We start from the raw sequence: 23,299 nt of genomic DNA, 5'->3' as shown, positions 1-23,299 counted from the left end.
GTCGCAAGTTTTGAGGGAGCGTGCAATTGGCATGCTGACTGCAGGAATGTCCACCAGAGCTGTTGCCTCATTTTTCTACCATAAGCTGTCTCCAAAGATTGCACCCCAAATCATCACAGACTGTGGAAACTTAACACTGGACTTCAAGCAACTTGGGCTATGAGATTCTCCACCCTTTCTCCAGACTCTAGGACCTCGGTTTCCAAATGAAATACAAAACTTACTCTCATCTGAAAAGAGGAATTTGGACCACTTATATATATATATATATATATACAGTATATACATATTACATAGCTATATTGTAATAATAATATTGTACGCAATCTGTCACACCCATGGAGTCTCGTCAGCAGGTCATGCATGCACTGATAGCGCTGAAGTGAACGAACCCTGAAACAGAACCTACTCCGGAGCAGGTTATGCTCAGAGAATAAGTTGCTACATACTCTAAAAGTTACCTCCATTTTTGGAACCGAAAGCTGATTTTGTCCGCTTACTTACCCTTAAACATACCCGGATATGTCACATAACCTGCTTTCTGGAATACCCCCCAGGTGTGTTTGATCGGGGTTAACCACCTGGGGTCGGCAAAGACACCGGCGGTATCACTTGCATATTTTCCAGATGACAGAGTAAATAACTTAAAATGCTCTATCACTTTTGATTGGGCACATAAAAGTAATACATCATTTGAATCTGTCAAGGGTCTACTTTTATTTGTGTATGCTCACCATATCAACAAAACTTGTGCTTTTGCAAAATAAAGAAAACACACAGGGTGCGCACTCAGTCATCACTGTGTTCCCGAACTGCTTTTAGAAATGCGTCACTAAAATGAACTGAAACTCATGCTGACATGCACAGGACAAAAGTGGACACAAGGAGCTCCCATTTTGTTGTATAGAAATGTTTATTTTAGCAAGTAGATTTTCAAGTGGAAAAATGGCACTTCATTAACTTCAACTTCACTTAATGAAGTTCCTTCAAATTTTGGTTAAATGAAGAATTGTGTCCTTAGGTGATTATAGAAATAATAGATTTTGTAAAATCAAGAAGAGTCCGTGCTATATTGTGGACATAGTCAAGGCTCTGCTGCACATTGTATCTTACAGTTAGCATGGCCTTATACCTTATTGCTTGAGTATATGTAGTGTATGTGATGAAATTGTATCAGCCTCTAGGGAAGCTGTGTATTATTTGTCTTCTTTACTGTTCTCTGAGCCTTTCTTTTGAAAGTTGAAGCTGCTATAGACAAAAAAAAAAAACAATTTAGGAAGGTAGAAAGTGTGTATTTTTCCCACTTATATTGGCCATCCATGTTACTGGGGTGCAGAGGAAGTCAATTTTCTCCTAAATCAAATGCAAAACATCCATTTGTGGTTTGCTAGATCTGTGATGCAGCAAAGATGCAGCTACAATGTTTGTGCCTTCCTCCTTTCCTTTACACTCTTATATCATCCTCTCTGTGTCCCCCTCCCCTTCCTTTCCCTATCACTTTCTTTTCTTTTTCCCTCTCTTATTCAAGTGCAGTTCTCTCTCTCAGGCAGCCCACCCCCAATGTTTAGTTCCCTTTTTCTATTTCCCTCCTCCCTTCTCTTCCAGGGCCTCACATTCTTCCATCTCGCCTGCATGCCTGCTTGCTTATGTCCCTGCTAACGTTACTTCAATTTTTCATTGCCCCTTTACTTGCTATCTTTTGCTACTCTTTCCTTCCCCTGCTTAGCTTGCCTGAATTCCCAGAGCAGCCCATCACTGAAGCATCTTCCAGTTTTAAAAAGGAATAGAGGATTGGAAGCTACTGTCTCTGTCAAAGAAATATATTAACTGAACAGAAGGTTTCTCCCCCTGCAAGTTGATGGTCTATCACATCCTGTGCAACCATTAGGAATTCTCACTTAGAATAATTGATTGCTGTTAATACTAAGCATTATTATCAGCCTCTGCAAATGACTGATTTGTCACTACATAGCAAAATAGGTAGTGCTGTCTTTTTTGGAGATTAAATTCCTGGAGTAAAAATGTTTAAATTAACAGAACCAATTGTAGAAACACAGCTACCACATTTACCAAACTATTCCCCTATGTGTGTCCTTACAAATATGAAAATCAAATGATCATGAGTTCTACTTCCTGTTGTAAGCACACAGGAAAATTACAATTCTCTTTATCTAGGGCAGTGGTTCTCAAACTTCTCCATGAAGTACCCCCAGCACTGCACATATATCTCCCTATATCTGACACACCCACTTCAGGTCTTGCAGTCTCCATTAATGAGCTGATGAGTTGAATCAGGTGTGATAGATGAGGGAGACATACAATATTTGCAGGGCTGGGGGTACTCCAGGACAGGTTTGAGAACCACTGATCTAGGGTAATATCATGAAAATATGAATTAATAATTTGTGTAAAGTCAATCATTGCTGAGGTACTGTCTTTGATGTGTAGGACCCTGTGATTTCCACAATTCAGAATTAATTCAATGCTGAAAGAATCCAGTCATAAAAATGATTGCAAATTAAGTTTATCAGGTGTACCTACTGTCCTGTCACTGCATGATTTTCGTCACATCTACACTTGATGCCAAGGTGTTTTCAGCATCTGCACTACATAGGGATACTCCTCATGAACTTAATCTCCAGAGCTGCTCTGATAGTTCATTTCAAGAGCATTTTACAGTTTTGTTTGACAAAAACTATTGTCAAATAGAAATACACATAGAAAGTTAGAAACATTGTTTTAAGGCAGTGGTTCTCAAAGTGTGGGGCCGCCCGCTGGGGGGGTCGATGACGAGGCATATCTTGCGCTCGGCTTCACTCACTGTGTCTATACTGGATGCTACAGTTGTCACGTCGCGCCGCAACAGCTCTACACTAGACATGACAAAGCGACCGTTGCAAATCATTTTAACTTTGTGTCAGTACCTGTTCAGGAAGGGGGGCGGGGATTAAACCCCTTTATAGGTTTAAAGGGGGGTGCAACCAAAAATGTTTGAGAACCACTGTTTTAAGGAAGATGTTTTGTTGTAAAGGAATTGTTATATTTTAATTGATTAAATTGATTAGAGTTATGTATCTATTTATCAGTTTCACAAAACTTGATACACGTGTAATTGGTGCTGAATGGAAATATATAATATATATGTGGTAAAGGTAAAAACAATTAATATCAATAGTCCTTTAACCAGACAGTTAAATGACTCTAAATGACTCTAAATGACAGTTAAAGGCAGACATAACATTTTGAGTAAACCAATTTATTTACAATACAAACTAATGCGGGGTTAGTTGTAACACGCATGGTTTAAATATTTCCACACATGCTTAACAAAATTACGGAATTTACTAGTTGCCATATCAACACTATATAGAGAAGTGCGCCAAAATTCCAAAATCTTTTGAAGATATCGCTGAATATTTATTTTTACCATAGTAAAAGTACATTTCTGGCTGAAGCAAATGCTTCAACTCAATTTTTAGTATTCATTGAAAATGAGACAAATCTGCTATTATTTTTTTATCTCCAATCTGTTATTTATCAGTTTAGATATTTTTTTTAATGCTTCACTAAATAGCAGAAGACACTAACCAGTTTTAAATTCCAGTTGCGCAGATAGGGAACATTGTAACACTACGTTACAATGTGCCCGCTGTTATTAAACTATGCTATTCTATGACATATGACAAGAAATGTAAAGCATTTTGGCTCGTTTGTGTGTCTTGTTTTCTATGAGAGCTGTGTGTGGAGGGAGGGGAGTGTATGTCTGTGTTTTTCTGAATGTCTGAATGTGTTTCTTCATATATTTGCCCTCATTGTTTTGAACTATACTGTACAGCTGTGTCTTGCAATCAGGGCCATCTCAGGCATGGTTGCAATGTGTTCACTGTCAAACTCCAAAAGTTATATTATTTTTAATAATTAAAAAAAACGCCATTATTTTATTTGAAAAGGTTAATAATTTTGTTTTATTGACAAAATATTTTAATTGGTCTTGTATATTTTTTTTTCATTGAATCAGATAACATTTTATGCTGTCATATGGTCATGTTGCACAACGTGCCCCTCACATGTTACAATGTATCCCACCTACAGGGCATGTTGTCACATTTTACTTCCATTTTTTTCAGGTAAATAAAGAAAAACGTATTCACTGTAATTGTGAAACAAAGTGACATATTTGTACTAGACAAGAGTGAAATTAATGCAGATACAAAAAAATTATACTCTGAAAACAATCATGGCCGCCACATTGAAGGGTTGTTCCAAACCGAAGTGCTCAAAACTGGCCACTTCAAAGGGCCCTTCGGAATGAAGGATTTCGAAGGGTACAATTGATGGACACTTCGGGCCCCCATGAGCCTTTGCACAGATTCTTTGCATGATGACGGCTCCTCTGTGTAGGCATGGGATGATAACGCAGAAGGGCACTTAAAGAAACAGTTGTTTGGACCCCTACACCCTTCAACCCTTCAAAGCTCTCACACCAGAGGGTAAACCCTTTGAAGGGATTAGAGCATAGGGATGAGCCCTTCTGAATGGAATGCAGGGATGGTCAAGACCAGGGGTGTCAAACACAGTTCCTGGAGGGCCAACCCTGCAGAGTTTAGAGTCAACCTTATTTAAATGCACCTGATCAAGCTAATCAAGTCCTTCAGGCTTATTTGAAAACTACATTGTATTGAAACTAAACTCTGCTGGATTGCAGCCCTCCCGGAACTGAGTTTGACACCCCTGGTCAAGATGATCTGCTGAGAAGTGTCTTTTAACCTAGCATGGTTGTTGGTACCAGACAGACTGGTCTGAGTATTTCAGAAACTGCTGATCTACTGGGATTTTCACACACAACCATCATACAGGAGCATATCCAACTGCACAAGTCAAGATGGGCTACAGCAGCAGAAGCCCACACTGGGGCCAACTCTTATCAGCTAAGAACAAGAAACTGAGGCTAAAGTTTGCACGGGCTAAACCAAAATTGGGAAAAGAAGATTAAAAAAAGTTGCCTGATCTATTGAGTCTCGATTTCTGCTGCAACATTCGGATAGCAGGATTAGAATTTGGTGTGGTGTAATGGTGTGAGGGATATTTTCTTGCCACACTTTGGGACCCATAGTACCAATTGAGCATTGTTTAAACATCACAGCCTACCTGAGTATTGTTGCTGCCTATGTCTATCACTTCATGACCACAGTGTATCTTGTGATGGCAAGGATCATCATTCTAGCAGTATAATGCACCATGTCACAAGCTCAAATAATCTGTGATGGTTTCTCAAACATGACAACGAGTTCACTATTCTCAAATGGCCTCCACAATGACCAGATCTCGATCTAAAGGAAAACTTTTGGGATGCACCTTTGGGAGATTCACATTATTGATGTGTTGCTGACAAATGCAGCAACCATGTGATGCTATCATGTAAATATGGACCAAAATCTCTAAGAAATGTTTCCAGAACCTTATTGAATGGCACACAGCAAACTGTGTTGAGGTATATAATAGCCTATGTGCACTGCTGCAAAGAAACATTTGCAACATTTTTTGCAAGGATATGTATAGACATTTTACATAATAATTACAAAAATAATTAGAAATTATTAATTTGAAAATGAATCAATTTGAGGAAATAAAAATCAGTAAAATAAAGAGCATGTGCTCCGGTGTTCTTCGTGATGTCAAAATAAGAGTCCTGCTGTCCCACTTTATATGAGGTGGCCTTAACTACTATATACTTACATTTAAAGGGCACCTATTATGCCCCTTTTTACAAGATGTAATATTGGTCTTGGGTGTCCCCAGAATGTGTATGTGCATTGCATATCTACAGCAATAAACAGCCAGTAGAAGCAACATAACTGAGAGCAAGAGAACCAGTGTTTTAGCCGACATGTCATCGGCGTGGATTAATTGCCATGCGACCACGCTACCGAACGAATCTCATGCTACGAATGGCGTGAACTAATCTCACAAGCGCTGTGCTGATCAGTTAACAAATACTTAATGTACACACACAAATACGGTTAAAACTCTAAGCACTATAACGACATGACATTCACAAAGGAGTATGGAGTGATACACGTATTTAGGTACATTTTTTGGTGCATTACCTTGAAAAATGAAAGTAATCCACAGCGTCCTCACCAGCTCAGATGTTGGGAGAAAATGAAGACTCTTATGTTCAGTCTTACAAACAAACACAGTGCATCGGGATTGCTTGCGAGACATCGTTGACGTTACAGCTGCTCGAGTGCTGAGAAAATGGAGGACAGCGAACAACTGCTGAGGGAGGAAACTATAGCAATGCAGAGCTGTCAATCAACCCCGATCGACCCAATACAATGTGACGTCACACTGCATGAGAATCAAAATGGCAGGCTTAGTGAGACTGACTTGGTTTAAAGGGAATTTAAAAAATGAGGAGTGGGTGGATTTTTATTATTGTAGGGTGGTTGTGTTCACACACTGCCAACACACATTTATGTCCAAACACCATGTAAAAGTGGATTTTGCATAATAGGTGCCCTTTAAATTAATCAGTTGATACCATGCCCCTTTAGCGTCATTTTTCGATGTGCAGGGTCCTCCATTGTTTTCAGTTGTTTGTCTTAATTTAAAGATTTGCATGCAGTTGTAAAAAAAATATAAATAATTTTATATAAATTTATACTTTCATTGGAGCATCTAACCCCACCCCTACCCTAAACCTACCCACTTCTGAACAATATAAAACACGTAACAGGCCAATAAAAGTGCAGTCACAGGTATTTATTGCAAAAACTGACCATAAACAAGCAGTATAAAAGCATTACAAACAAGTCGTTTTGCATTCCAAGTCTTCTGAAGCCATACGATATCTTTATGTGAAGAAGAGAGTAAAACACAAGGTGAATAAGCTGAAAATGATCCTGCTCCGTTAACGCTCTCACATCTCATTCAAAAATATACTCCCCTCTCGTGGCATGATGCAATCGGTCACGAGACACACAGGAGCCAATAGCATTTCACAACCAAGGCTGATGTAAGGCTTCTTCTGGCGGCATTTTTGAATTTGCGCACAGCAGCACACAGGATGAGCTTTACGGCGAACGGAGACGGCGATCGCATCTATTCCTCTCACAAATCAATCGTTTTGCCTCGGAAGACTTGGAATATTAATATTTTTTGAATAAATTATGACGGTAGTTGTATCTGCCTGTGATATCTTGTGTTTTATTGACAAATGGTAGGTTTAGGTTTGGGTTATGTGCTCATAAATGTGTAAATAGTGTAATATAAATAAAACCGTTGTGACTGTTTACATTGAAAAATCACACCCCAACATATATGCAATAATGGCAATATTATTACCCAATATATAATTTAATCATGATGATAAAATTCCCAGTACCTTTTGCGTCTGCATATTGACACCAAGGGTTTCTTATTTAAAGCAATGGAGGACCCTGCATGTCGAAAAATGACGCTAAAGGGGTACCCTGTAAGTCAAAAAGTGATGCCAAGGGGTCCTGACCAAGCGTCAATATGTGAGGAGTTGGGAGTGAGAATGTGTTGCTTAAACTTAATACTGCCAAACCTGTCCGTAACCTTACCCGTATCCCACCTCAATAGCAGCAAAAGTGTCTTGCAATACAATATGAACACAATAAGTACATTGTACTCATTTTCTGATGTAAGTACATAGTAGTTAAGGCCCACCTAATATAAAGTAGGACCAAATATATGTATATATATATATATATATGATATGATCACATTATATTTTTTACAGTAACTTGAATGATTGGGTCAAAAATCATGAATTCATAAGGTCAAGACTGTGTTAACCTGTCATTTTAATATTTGACAAGGAAAAAAAAAAACTACTTTACTGATGGTTTCGATTCATGTTTGAAGAAATAACAGCCACAATGCCAGTCAAGCACTGCCTTTGAATTTAGGACCTCCTTAAAGGTATAGTTCACCCAAAAATGAAAATGCTGTCATTAATTACTCAACGTCATGTCGTTCCAAACCCGTAAGACCTTTCTTCATCTACGGAACACAAATTTCTTTTCACAAAATCCTTTAAGCTTTTTGAAAGCCTGGCCTGCTTGGTAATCTGCCCGGGCTGTCCTTTCTTAGTCAGGCTTAATAACTAGACCAAAAATATCCTCACTGCCATTTTATGCACTGGTCTCTACCCTACCTACTCATTGTTTGAGATAAAGATGGCCTGAGGCTAGGACGTACCATAGCTTACAAGCTCTAAGATATATATGTGTTCATGGATTTTGGTAGTAGCCATATTAGATCCATTCTATATGCATGAAGGGGACAATGATAATAGGAAATGGTATTAGTGGGCGAGCAAGAGGGTTTTTTGAGGGTTTTAACTGAAAGAACAGTTTGACACTGGCCACCTTGCAACTGGCAGAACAGCTTGACATTGCTCCAATCTAGGTCACTGGAAGCATGTGATCTGCTATTATGCATTCCGGAGGGGGTGTCCCCCTGGACCGCGGGGCCCCACGCAATTGCATGGTGCCCAAACATGCCACTGGGTATGGGTTAATCTGTTTGATGTTCAAAAGCCCAGCCCTCTGCTTGTTGGTCCCCTCTGGTGTGTGGACCTGGGTAATTAATTCGAGGAAACTTCGGAACTCTTCACCTTGGTCTCCCTGGTGTGTACTCCTTCAGCAACCTTGATGGAAGCAACAACTACAGGAAATGACTTTAGCAGTTTCATGCAGATTATTATCCAGTATGTAGGGTGAAGGGAATGCAATGGATTTTCAACATTTATCTTGTCAACTACACGTACTGAGGTGGGAAAACCATTGCCTGGAATCTAATATGTTCCCATGGATAAAGTGACAAAAAACAAATCTCTAAACTGCACAGAGAAGGGACAAGATTGACATGAGTTAGGATCTCTTCCTTCAGTACATTAATGTCCTCTGCTGTCTGCTGTGTTAAAATTACACTGAACCACTCCAGAAAGAGATGGAGTTATAATATCCATCCACTCCCACTGGTCCCACCTCTCTCTCATGACGATCCAGTTAAAGATGTTGAGGTATGCTACCCTGTCATTATTCTGTGAGTTTTGTTAAGAACGGATGCACCATCTGACAAGAAATTGGAGGTGATTTGTGCACTGTGGCTTCTGTTCCCAAACACCTCACCATTGTGCCACACAATGTCTGTCAGCCATTGTATTACTTTGTTGACCAGGGCAGGAGGGGAAAGGCTTCCACCTGCAAGTATAACAAAAAAACAAAAACAAGCATGCCCACATTCTCCATCAGTGTAGCAGAAAGACAAGACACAGACAGTGTAGCAGTGCAACATTACTGTGGAGGGAACTTTATTAAAGGTTTAGGCAAGCGTAGAATGAAGAGAAGGATGTGCTTGAGGTGTAATTGAGGTCATCATGGGTAGAGGTCTGGTAGAGTAAGGACGGAGGTAATTTTACAAGATACGTAAACTAAAAGAGGTAGATTTCCAAAGTGCATGGTCAGTCTGAACCAAAGAGGACAGAGACAGACATGAGAGTTCACCTAGGGACAGTGTTCAATGATGTGTTCTTTATGGAGTGCTTAAATAGATGCAGTGCCGGTGTGGATAATTAAGCTGCTCTGCTTGGGAAATCATCATTTCCCAGGGTAACACAGGTGTCTCAGCTGAAGGCTCACCACAACTATAAATGCAATGTAGTCAAATGTGTTTCTGACTACCTCTATATGTGGTTTCGGTGACTGGATCACAAAATGTTTTGGACCCTGTTTACATTTGTATTTAGGACTGTCCATTTGATCCGTTCTTGCTTAATACATCTGAGATGATTTGAAAGATGCCGGATCTTCTAATCATGATAACTGATCTCTGGCTAATTTGGTTCTTCAAACGAATTTGCGGATTTGATTAAAATATCTGGATTAAGTTGTCTAGGATTGCTGTGTGTTCTCGTGTTCCCCAAAAAAGGCAGATGTATCGATACTTTAAGCAACGGTCAGCAATGCAGCGATTGGCTGGCGGCAAGACAGCAACGTAATGACATAATGTAATTAAAAAGACACCTGACAAAAAACTTGACAAATTAAGGACCTTTATGAGGAAATAGCCAAGCGAACAAAACTACATAAATGATATAATAGATAAATGAAATATGCACTGTTTATATATATATATATATATATTATTTTTTTTTTTTTTTTTTTTTTTTTTTACATGATTCCCAATTATTTATATTCATGATTTCTAGTGGCATATTTGTACAGGCTTTACATTTTATTTCAATGTTGTAATTAGCAATTCATTTAATTTTATCTTTGAAGCAGATTTGTTATGCGACAGCATTAATTAAAGTTTCTTAAGGGTCAAGTTATCTGCATCTCTTGCGCTCCATCAAGCCACACCCATAATAGCTGTCACCACTCAAATTAAAACACGACTCAGATTAACTGTATAGCATGCGTGTAAAACTCCAATACAATTATTTTATCACAGATAAATCAATGAGTAAAACTGGCTATAGTCTATACTATCTGTAGTGTTATAGACTACACAACATTATTATATTATTTTCAAATTCATTTTTAAATAATTATTATTTTAAATTATTGTCCCTGGAACAATAGTGTTGTAATAAAGTAGAGGTGGCTGGGACAGATTTTAAGTATCAATTCCACTTGAAAAGATGCGATCTAATCTTGTTTACATGAAATAAGTCTGCTTCCAAACAGGTTTAAGCTTACGGACTTGTTGCTATGACAGCAACTCCGGGATGAGCTTTGAAGAACCAGCCAATCCAAGATCATGCCAAATCGTCAACAATCAAGTCCAGCTAACAGAGTTAGTGATGTACAAAGAACACACCCCTGAATTTTGGCCATTCATGCTTGGCTCTAAGTGCTGCAGGCAGCTCTTTAATTAGTTTTTGCTGTTTTGATATCAAACATATAGAAGGCTACTTTTGTTGACTATATATGTTGGAGCAGTAATGTTTAGAGCAGAAATTTTGTTGGTAATTCCTTTTGAAATCACAATTATCTCTTATAATGTAACTTTACTGAATGAAAAATAATCTGGTTGCACCTCTTGATTTGTACAACTGGGGGGCCACTATCTTGCACTTTTTAGAACACACTTAAACCAGCTAATCAATGTCTCCAGGATCATTAAACATAACCAAGCAAGTGTGAAGCAAAACTCTGCAGGATATTGGTTCTCCAGGAGCAGGATTTATCACAGACATCATATTCAGGTCAATCTTTTAGTCTCTTCCAACAGAGACAAAAGGCTTGTCCAAATACCCACACTTGTGGTCTTGGCCACTTGAGAGCATATGCACGTAACAGGAAGTAAGTGCGCAAGACAGTCCCAGGTCATAAAAATGCCAAAGTTCAGTGCCCTTAACGCACACTAAATCCACACTCTGAAGCAGAGGTCGTGTTAACCGAAAATTCTCCGTCATTAGCCCTATTCAGACGGTAATTGTTTCTCATGGGAATGTAAGTGATTTTCACCATTTACAGGGGTAGTTGGTGATTTTGATGTCGTCTGAATCCAGGATGTCAGTGTTTTTTTCTTACCAGCCCGTAAAAATCCCCGGCCGAATTACCTACTGTTTTTTGACAAACACCAAGGTCGTGTGGTAATTTAATTGCCGTCCGAATCCACATCTCTGAGTTTACGAGAAGAAATCGATTCAAAATTCAGTGTTTAAACCCTTTTTGAGCACTCCCGAACACCGTAAGGTACGTTAACTGTTATACATCGGTGTAATTTGCATACATATTTATTTCTGAAATGCTGGAAAGTATTTTCTTCCGAACACCGTAAGGTAACGTTGTACTTCGGTGTAATTTGCATACATTTATTTCTGAAATGCTGGAAAGTATTTAAAAGAACAATACTTCATAACTGCTCTACCACAGCGACTGGGAGCAGAAATAGAAGAAAAGCACGTAAACATTCAAAATGGGTCTTTATTATGGCAGCAGCAGGTATGTAATACAATTTTAAAATGTGTATATAATTATATACAATACGCATATAATTATATACAACTATAGCGCGTCTATTTTCCTATTTTTAAACAGGAGACATAAATAATCAAATAACAAACAGGATTATATATTATAAAACATGCTTGGAATAATAAGAATACATTTTACATAAGTATTTTTAAATATATTTTACACAATAATAAGAATAAATTTGTAAATAAAATTCATTTTATTTACAGTAGACAATCATGTGACTGGCCACGTGAGCAGCACATTCCCGGGTTTGTTGGATCACAGAACTCGCTTCTCCACTGTGAATAGATTGCCATCCGAATCCATGAGTTTTATCACTGAGGTGATATGTAAATTTATTTTTACATATGTCCATATGAGAAACAATTACCGTCCGAATCGGGCTATTGACGGAATTTTTTTAGCAATGATGGAAAAATGTGAAGACTGTCCGTCACTTTGACAGATTACACTGAGAGTGATCTATTGTAATTTGTAACTGTAATTCCCACCCCTGTCCAGTTGGTGGCGAGTGTGCTCCAGTTTGGCAGCAGAGCGTGGGATCATCAGCTCCAGAACAAAAATAAAACTGTCACAAGTCTTTTGCAATGCGTTTGATTCATGGCCGATCCTACCTATACGCAAAGTACACAAGCTGCGTAGGGCCCCCTGAAACACTAGGGGGCCCCCTTGCTCTCAAAGATGATTTAATGTTAGTTTCATTTTTGAATTGGCCAGCGGTTATGAAATCATGAATGTTCATTTCTTTTAATGCAGTGCGCTGTCGCCCTTTCAACGTAAAAATCAGTCAAATCATGTAACGTGAATGTCATACAGTCTCTTGCTCGAGACAAAAAAAAAAAAAAAAAGAAGTTGAAAGCATTGAAAAGAGTTGAAAGAGACACTGTTTCTCAAGCGCTTTCCGTGAGCACGATTCGAGATGGAGTGAACACGGACAAAGGCGTTTCATTCACTCATAACTCGTCCCCGTTTTGCGTAGGGCCCCCAGAAGTCCAGGATCGGCACTGGTTTGATTAAGCACAGGCGAATATCCACTACTAGTAAAAGTGAAAGAGATGATCAGTTCAGGTGTGCTGCCGCTTCGCTTGATCTGAGGTGTCTACAGCAATCTATCACGCCACATTAAAGAGTGCCAAAATGGTATTTATTACTCGAATTGCCTAATAAAATGGACAGAATTTGAAATCTGAAACTTTGTTTCAAAAGAAACAATGCGCAAAGCTTAGCCTATTGCGATTTATTGGATGGGAGGCGCACTATATGTAGGCTACTGTGCATTCATCAAATGAAAACAGCATCGATTGGGATTTAAGAATCGATATTGGTTCATAAAAATGAGAATCTATTAAAATAGAGAAATGTTTTTTTTTTTTTTTTTACCCAGCTCTAGAATATTTTGTTATTTGTAGTGGCCTCCGCTGTCACTGTGTGGTGTGGTGTTGAACATTAAAAGTGACGCACATCTCTGTTCATCTGTTCTCTTCATAAATAAATAAATGCATAAGCCTATATGCTCGTCCTCTAGGTTCATTATTAAAAATGAAAACGTGATCAAAAATAAAAGCAATTAAATGTGTTATTATAATTAAAATATGGAAATTAAAATGACGGGTAATAATAGATTATGACGGAATTTTTATGACCCTGTCCATCAAAATGACGGACAATGTTAAAGTCTAATGTAACCTCTACTCCGAAGTGGTATTCGAGGCTAAGAGTATCCCATCATGCATCATGATCTGGAAATAAATCGTGAGACTTTTTGCAGAGATGTTGCAGAAACCTTTCCAGTGTAAATTTTTATAAAACATTAGATATTACATATAATTTGGTAGTAAAACATGAAGTGTTGCACATTTTTGCAACTGCTTTTAATCACTTAATTAGAAACACCACAATGACTGAATTATTATCTGTTATAGAGACTACTGAACAGTTTATTTTAAAATGCAAAGTATTGAAAATCAAAATAAAGCTCTATCTATCTATCTATCTATCTATCTATCTTCTGAATGGTCTCCAGTGGAATGTTGTCCATCAGAACATCTGCCGATTGTTACAGACATGTTGAGGAAGGGAATCTGCTACTCACTCTTCTCTCCAAAACTGTCCACAGTGGATTGATAATATGTATGTCAGGTAATCATCAGGCAAAGGTTTACGTTCATATTGGTGTTCCAATAAAACAATCCTTCTTCGATGGTCCATATTATTTACTTTCGGTTTTCGCCCACTATTCTTATTCGCTGATTAATATATGAATAGATCTGTCAGTGTTTAATGTGTTAACAGTGTTATGAATTTTGGTTGAGTCAAGGATGGACCAAACAGCATTAAGACTGTATTAACTGCACATTGCTTTATATTATATGCAATAACTAATTGTATGTGTGTGTGTGTGCACATGTATTAGCTGAACTCTCAGGAATCTAGCCAGTAGTGGTATTTTATGAAGCATGTTATAGTTAATGTTTATCATTAGACTGTAATTGCAGTTAGATAACGTAAGCAACATTTTTTATAGCTACCACAACCAGATGTTAATTGTCATTTAAACAATGAACAATTTAAACAAAATGGTCTTTCTGCAAACGTTCTCTGCCTGAAGGAGGTCAAATGAGTTTCTATGAAGACTGCCCATTGAATGACTAACTACCTAGTGACTCACTAGATATTTTATATAGTAAAGAGTTTCACATAATCAAATGCAAAAAAAAAAATGTAAGCAACTATGACTGGTAATACTCTTTTGAGCAACTATACTAGATCTATGTACATGTATTAAACTGCCATCTGACAGTTAAACCATGGCATTACATATGGATATTATTTTTTGGCTACCAAATGCCTCTAGCTTGCCTCTTTGCATTCAAATTTAAAAACGTTTTCTCTGTTTTAACCTTAAATACTACACTAATTGTAATAAAAAAAAAAAACGTTATAAAATATTATATTTTAAATGGCAAATCATGGATCATAATTATTGCATATATTATTTAGTACCAAAAACTAAATGTGACTGAACTAACATATAGTACATTTATTTAATTGATAAAAATCGTGATAAAAATCGTAATTGATAAAAATTGATAAACGATTGTTTGGAAGTATTGAGAGCTCCATGAACCACGTCACCATGTGGCAGCAAGATTAAAGCATGTTTCAACTCTGTTTTTCAATGGCTCTGAGCATACCAATAATTTTTGGACAAAGCTATGCGTCCAACTTTATGGAAACACTTTGGGAAAGTCAATTTTCTATTCTAGCATGACTGTGCCACAGTGCACAAATCAAGGTCCATAAAGATATGGTTGGATGAGCCAGTGCTTGACCTCACAAACTACTGAATGAACAGGCAAAGATTCTTACAGAAACCCTTCCTAGAAGAGTGGAAGATGTTATAGCTAAAAAGAGGGGACCAACTCCATATTAATGTCCATGTATTTAGAATGCAATGGTATTAAAGTCCCACAATACTTTTGTCCATATAGTCTGTGTTTGTGTGTGTGTTTGTATACTCACCAGCCACTTTATTAGGTACAGCTTGCTATTACTGGGTTGGACCCCATTTTACCTTCAATAGTGCCTTAATTCTTTGTGGCACAGATTCAACAAGGTGCTGTAAACATTTCTCAAAGATTTTGGTCCATATTCACATGATAGCATCACGCAGTTGCTGCCGATTTGTCGGCTGCACATCCATTATGCAAATCTCCTATTTAAAGTTTATGACATGGTGCATTATCCTGCCCACAGAACTGCCACTCACTTGATAATTTATTTTCTGACCATTCTCTGTAAACCCTATAGAGATGGTTGTGCGTGCAGATTAGCAGTTTCTGAAATACTCAGATCTGCACCAACAACAATGTCACGATCAAAGAAACTAGGTGCGTTTACATTACAGATTTGAGAAAAAATGTTATAAATGTCGATTAAAAAACTATTGCAAAATGACAGCGTTTCCATTAACTGATGTTATGCGACTAAAATGCATTTTTTTCCTCTCGCGATAACTTGCGATAAGGTTTATGTATATCGCAGCCACCACATTAGCCATTATTTTTAATTGAAGGAGACGTATGCGTGTATCTTTAGCTAAGCAGCATGGAAAGCCACTTCTGTCATGCTTACATTCCGCGCCGCAGCTGGCATAAGCATAATCATTGACTAAAGTGGTCGTGTCAGAGCCATGATGTGCCGCAGACGTGTGCAGTGTAAATAAGTGGTTTTCCATCCAAGCATTAATGGCAAGGAAAGCCCCTTATACTTGAGAGCGGCCAGTTATGAGGTGTTTCTTGGAGGTTCTAGTACATTAAAGAATGATCATGTGATTTTTACGCAAGCCAGGTGACCTGTAAATGCCAAAAAAAAACAAAAAACTTTCCATTGCAGTTTTGCAATTTATTCATTTCTCATACATTTGTTTGATGATCTGAAACATTAAAGTGTGACAAACATGCAAAAAAATAAGAAATCAGAAGGGGGCCAACGCTTTTTCACACCACTGTATGGGAGCTTTCGCGAAATTTTCAATTCGCAATTTCAATTTGCACAATTTGAAGGGTAATGGAAACACAGCTAATTAAATCACCTTTCTTCCCCATTCTGATGCTGAGTTTGAAATTCAACAGTTTGTCTTGACCAACATGCTTAAATGCATTGAGTTGCTGCCGTGTGATTGGCTGATTAGATATTTAATTAACAAGAAGTTGAACATGTATATCTAATAAAGTGGGTAGTGAGTATGTATGTGTGTGTGTGCATAAGAAGCCAGTATCTTTTAAAACAATGAACAGTATAAAACAAATACGAAAAATATAAGATCAAACAACATTTAAATAATTTTATACTTCATATAGCATGACATGAATATGAGGCAGGAATTCCCAGTTACAGGAAAAAAAATCATGTGCGAGGAGGCAGTGCCTCTACTGCACTGTGACTGGATCATTACCCTGTCAAACAAAGATCTGTGAGGGAGTCAGTTAAATTAAATCTGCACCATGTTTCTGTGATCTAGTGGTAGACAGTTACAAAGTATCTTTGTTTTTTAAGTATCTGTACTTTATTTTTGGGGGGGAAACTTTTACTTCACTACATTCCAAAGCATAATATTATACTTTTTATTCTGCTACATTTTACAAAAAAAATTGTCTTTCTTTGTTATTTTTAAATCGTGAAATTGTCACCTGCTCTGGGACGTGATAGCTGTGTCTGATTCGTGAATCGGTCCACAAATCGCACTGATTGATTCATTCATGTATTGGATTGATATGACTGCATCTGTTCTTAAGTCAACAACAATGATCCAGTCAAACGAGTCTCCAGGTAACAAGTTACAGAATTTAGAAGTCTGATCCAAAATGAGCCAGGAACAGGAGATCGTTGGAACTTGAGTGCAATCATGACTGATGGCATGAAATGTAAGTTACTAATGCCAAATTTTAGAATTTATCATTGCAAATGAAAATAATTTGTAGCTTACAACTGTCAGTAATCTGGTGTAAATGGGTGAGCTGTTTAAGCCCACTGTATAAAAATGCTTGAATGTGGACATGTCTGAACGGTTTAGGTTTTATTTAAAAACTGAACACGTCCTTAAAATGACGCAAATGAATGAATATGCTTCTTTCCCACTTCTGTAGCACATACTAGTTATATGTTTGCATAGCATTGCATAGACGCATAGTTTCTTAAAATGTTTTTCGCCCTATTTAACATCTGTTTTTATAATGTAAATTCCATCACACATTTAGGTTTTACTTTTTAATTTTTTTATTTTCATTTTTATATACTAGGCTATATTCTACTTAATACTTTTACTAATATGTTATTAGGATATCGCTACTCTTACTCAAGTGCTTGATGTGTGTACTTTTTCCACCACTGCTGTGGTTAACAAGCATTTGTTAGATAAATACCTGAAAAAGGTGATTTTTAATAATAAAAAATTGCTGAACAACAGTTAGTAGTAACACAGAAAAGCTACAATATACCTGAGGGTTGTTGCCAGTTTTAGTGGCTACTGATTTAAGTTTAATTTGAGCAAACTGTTTTTTGTGCTGAAGAAGATGGATAGATTTTTAGCAGTTTTCATCACTATTGTAATTTACACTACACAGCTAACCTACTCTGGAGCAGGTTTTATTCTGGGTGGGAGATCACAAACCAAAACAAGACCAATCAGCTGTGACATATTTGATGTAATAAAGTCATTCCCCTTTACCTCTTGCACCAAATTAATGCAGCTTACAGTGAAAGAATTTTAGAGACAAAATTGCCCAGCTTATGTATACAGTTGAATGTATACATTATTAATTAAATAAATTCAGTTAATACAAAAAAAAAATTTGGATCAAACCCTGAGTTGACAGAGAACGTTTATAGCAAGTGTTGTGAGAACTCTTTTTTTGGTTTTGTCAAATCTAAACCTACTTTGAGAGATGTGTAGTGGGAGCTTTCACAAAGCTCTTAATGGATGGACAGTTTATTTTCAGGGTTAAACATGCATCTTAGTCCCCATCCCTTTTTATCTCCCTCTCCCACTTTAAACCAACCCTCCTCCTTCCCAGTGAGAGTGATCAGTACATCTGGGATGGAGTCTACTCTATCTTCTCTTTGACTTAGGGTGTATTCACACCTGTCTTGTTTGGTTCGATTGAATTGAACTCAAGTTTGTTTCCCCCCTTGGTGTGGATCTTTTGGGCAGGGGTGAATACAGCAATCGCACTCTGGTGAGGACCAAACAACCGTACCGAGACCCAGCTGAAGAGGTGGTCTCGGTCCGCTTCCAAATGAACTCTGGTATGGTTGAATGGATAAACCGATGAATGGATGACCTTAAGCACATGTGTGGTTTTGTTTACAGTTTCTGGTTCACTTGCAAAAAGGGCAGTGTGAAAGCGAACCGCACCAAAAAAACCCAAAAAAACAACAGCATTGTATTTGGTCCGGACCAAAGCAAGTGAACTAGCAGACTTTCCTGGGGTGAATACACCCTTAATTAAATAAGTTCTGGGATGAATGGGCTGACAGATCTCTACTGGAGGTTGAAGGAAGGGGGCTGGGGGAAGGGATGTTTTATTATCCTGTACACTTACAACAGGGACAATCCCCCTTGAGCAGCCTGAGGTTAAATGGATTGCTCAAGGGACATTAATGGTAGTTGAGCTCAGTGTCATATTAATGGATCCCTTTCAAATATCTGAACACAGTATAACAACATGGATCTTTAACCACCCACAAGGTGTACATTTCTACTCTACTGGCCAAATCCTGTCTGCCTGTAGTTCTTTGGCATGCATTCCTGTTCTAGCTAAAGGACTCATCTTGCAGAAAGGCAATGAGAGGTGAAGTTCAGGTCAGACAAGAGTCATATCCAGCCTGACTCAATGTAAATGAAATGTGTGTAATTAGCAGACTGGAGTGTGAGTCTGCATTAGGATGGTTATAAGGCCCTTTCATACTAAATGCTTATATTCAACACAAACAATATTTTGAGTAGAAACAACACACTTAAATGGAGCTATACAAAGTGAAAGGAATTATTTGCATTGAAAGCAGGTTTTAGTAACCAGCATTAAACACCAATGGATTCTGTAACTGCTAATGAACCACACGCACAAAGCTGAGATGACATTAAAATAAAGTCACAGAAAAAGAGGTAAACAAGTGTTTAGCACATTGTTTGTATAAAATATGCAAACTTTCACACTTCTGCCTTGAGTGAGACATATAAATTATTAATATTATTTTGTCTATGTTATGCACATATTTACACCTACATTAGTTTGCTCCATCAACATTTTTTTTGCCACGTTTTACATTTGCAATTTGCTAATTTAATGCCCTCACACTCACTGATCATTATCCTCACTCCACTTGCGATTTTTGCACATTTCTTCTGAAAATTGCTGCCACAAGATAGTAAACAAACTGCTGCTTTTGTTCTGCTGTTAAGTATGCCTGTTATCTACAGTATGTTCACATTCAACATTAGTGCTACTTTGCAATGTTAGTTTGCTCTGTCCCTTGTTCTGTGGTATTGTACTATACCTTCAGGTGTAACGCTGTTTGCACATTTGCACGTTTTGTAGTCCTAAGTATCTGTATAATCTTTTCTAATCTTGTTTTATTTAATTCTTACTTAGTTTATTTAATCTAATGTAGTCAGTGAGTATATTCTAGCTCAGTCTCATAGTCCTGTGTTGATTTTATGTACTGTAGCACCACAATCTCGGAGGAACTTTGTTTCATTTCATTGTGTACAAGCTGTATATTGCTGAAATGACAATAAAGCCACTCTGTCTCTGAAAATCAAATCCATTTTCAGCAAATAAATAGTACAGTTATACAAAACCGTGAAAAGAGTAACTTACTGTGTGTATGTATTGAACAGATTCAATTGCTGATGCTCCTATGTTTCTTGGCCTTTTCTTGCTAGTTTTTACAGTTGACACAAATTAAATGGTTATCTTATCTGATCAGGTAAATTAATTGACTGTAATGTCAAGTATGACATCCACAATTTTTTCATTTCCTTTTTTTAGATGGAGGCATTCAAATTATTTATCTTCTCAATTTTCTAATACCAGCCTTGCTAGTTTTTACAGTTGACACAAATTAAATGGTTATCTTATCTGATCAGGTAAATTAATTGACTGTAATGTCAAGTATGACATCCAAATTGAGGCATTCAAATTATTTATCTTCTCAATTTTCTAATACCAGCACATATAACTAAAAACATATTCGGAGAAATCAGTGTTTATTATTCAAGTTGGCTGCCATTCTGTTGAAAATAATAATAATAATAATAATAATAATAATTGTGCATGTTTGCTTGCACTTCAAAATGCTTGAATAGTTATACATTTAATATTAGATTGGGTATATCTGTTTAAATAATAATAATAATAATAATAATAATAAATGCAGTGTTAATGTTGTATTAGTTCAGAATGACATTTTATGTAATGCATGTCTTCAGACCACAAGAGTCTCTATGCAGGTGGAAATATCCCTACCTAGACTTCACAGTAATGTTTTTTTTCTGCAATGCTGCAAAAAATGCCCATTTCTCCAGAATTCCTTGAATTGTTTTGTATTAGTTGGGTTAAGCATGACCTACGGCAGCACTTTGATTGAGATTTAGACCAGTCCAAAACCCTCTTTTTGGAATAATATGATATATTGAAAAACGTCATGGGCCCTGAAGCAGCCAAATACCCGGAACCACATCACTAGCACCACTATGCTTTCAAGATAACAATATTTATTTATTTATTTTTGAGAACAAATTTCTTTTCTTGCTGACCTCCCATGTAGACCATATTTGTGCAGTCTCTTCTAGTGGTTGAAAGATGCACTTTCACCTTTCACATAGACTGTTGCCACAGCTGCCTGTGACCCAGCCTGCGTTTCTGTATGTATTTTCATTCCAAGTGTCATTTGTTAAACTATGTTGAAACATAATTTAACATTTTTATGGGGTGTACTATTTTTTTAACAGCACTGAATTTATGGTTAAGCCTTTTTTATGAATACATATTATGCACTTTGCATATGTTCAAAGACTGTTGTTGATGAAGATTTGAGTTGTTAGTAATCCAGCTTTTTATTTTATTTTATTTTTTTCTTCATTTTTGGCTGGGAAAAGGAGGTATCCCAGTGATAACTGGTAATACAGTTAGGATATTGCCAGTGGTTTGAGGACTGAGATTGAAGTATTGTACAACACAGCACTGTAGCTGAAGAGGGGGGCTTCAGTAAGGGAAGAAGATAAATTGTCTACACAGAGCAAGAAATGGTGATGTGTTGCTGTGATAGCTGATGGGGAAGTTAGATGAATAACGCTGGGCTATGGTCTTGGCAAGATCTTAAGGATGGGAACGTGTGCTGGGACAGATTGAAATTTGGGGGTGGGGTGAGTGGTACAAGAAAAAATACAGTAGTTCTGCGGCAAAATATTTTTTTCTGCAGGCACATCAGCACTGACAACCACTGAGGCATGAAATGAGCGAAATAATGAAAACTTGACCCCTAATCTGACCGCTCTCATTAACTTCAGAGTGGGAATCTCATGCTACATAGCTAGCATGCACCACCAAACACTCTCCTAACATGTTTTGGGGTTGGTTCAGCACAAACACCCCATAAAACTCTACTGCAGTAACAAAACCAAACAATCTTTTGCAAAGAATTCACAATGTACCCACAGAATTACTCCTTCCTTAAAAATGGCAGCCATTAACTCAGCATAAACCTAAGGGACCCCTTTGCGGCAGTGTCCTTTTAATCTCTAAAACGTTGGCAATAACAAAAAATGGGGGTGGAGGAAAATGGGAAAATGGGGACATTGAACCTGTCAGGTTTTGTTATCATACCAGCAAAACTGGATAAGTGATTCAACACTTGTCACTAGTAACACTATCTTTTAAACCAGAGTTAAATTAAAGTGACTATGCACAATGTACAGTAGGACAGTTTTTTGAACACAACACTCTGGAAACCCACAGAAGCAGGACAAGACTTCACTAAGTACTTTGCTTAGACAATTTTTAACATGCACTGAGCATCTGAAAACCCACCAGAGGTAAAGGAAGGCTGAAAAATAGGGCATGTCTGAATGACCAGACTGTTGTCTGGTAGCACTCACAATCAGATGTGAAAGGTGACCCCAGTTTGTGTGTATGTATTGGAACGAGTCAGTACAGAGTAGGTCAAACAAATGCAGCCTTACCTTATCTCTTCTAGCTGCTCTCAATGGAAAGAAACAAGAGAAGAGGAACTTCCCCCAGCTAATCACTGCTGCCAGACACCAGTTCAGCCGGGCCATGATTGCCTCCTTCTGTCACTCTTTTGCTTCCTTAAAATCACCCTTTCTATTCTGTGCTTATTCTCCAGATAAATCCAATAGCAGACAGCTGTTGGGAGGACAGATCCCTTTAGCGGCAGAGCAGGTAGCAAGAATTACCCTGCTCTTGCTTGCACACACGTTACCTTACTCAGTGGATGCTGCAGCATTCTGTCTGTCGAAGGAGGATGAGGAGGAAAGAGGGAGGGTGTGAGAGAAAAAAAGCAGAGAGAGGGAGGGAGAGAGAGAGGAACATGCAATGGGAAAAACTAGAAATAGCAGAGAGGCAAGTTGCTTTTGATGAGGAGGTAGAAAAGGAGAAAAAGGTTTGAGAAGAAACTAAATGTGTGTGAGAGAGGAATACGTTTTGAAGGAGAAAACATTTCAGTGATTAACAGGAAAAACAAGTCATCACAAT

The 23,299-nt window shown here is 37.7% G+C and overlaps 1 protein-coding gene across 1 annotated transcript in view; it reads right to left on the bottom strand.

Annotated features, from left to right (window-relative positions):
• LOC107688818 (tensin-1-like) overlaps window positions 1–23,033 on the bottom strand; it is a 103,509-nt gene extending 80,476 nt beyond the window's left edge. Inside the window, exon 1 of the mRNA XM_016486597.1 lies at window positions 22,768–23,033. Coding sequence (XP_016342083.1) covers window positions 22,768–22,863 — 96 coding nt within the window. The 5' untranslated portion in view covers window positions 22,864–23,033. The remainder of the gene's footprint in view (window positions 1–22,767) is intronic.
• Window positions 23,034–23,299: the final 266 nt, after the last annotated feature.

The sequence above is a fragment of the Sinocyclocheilus anshuiensis genome, unplaced genomic scaffold, assembly GCF_001515605.1.
Source record: "Sinocyclocheilus anshuiensis isolate Anshui unplaced genomic scaffold, SAMN03320099.WGS_v1.1 scaffold101, whole genome shotgun sequence".
NCBI classification, from domain to species: domain Eukaryota; kingdom Metazoa; phylum Chordata; class Actinopteri; order Cypriniformes; family Cyprinidae; genus Sinocyclocheilus; species Sinocyclocheilus anshuiensis.
Note: the sequence above shows the minus strand (reverse complement) of the source record. Positions and strands in the feature narration are given on the sequence as shown.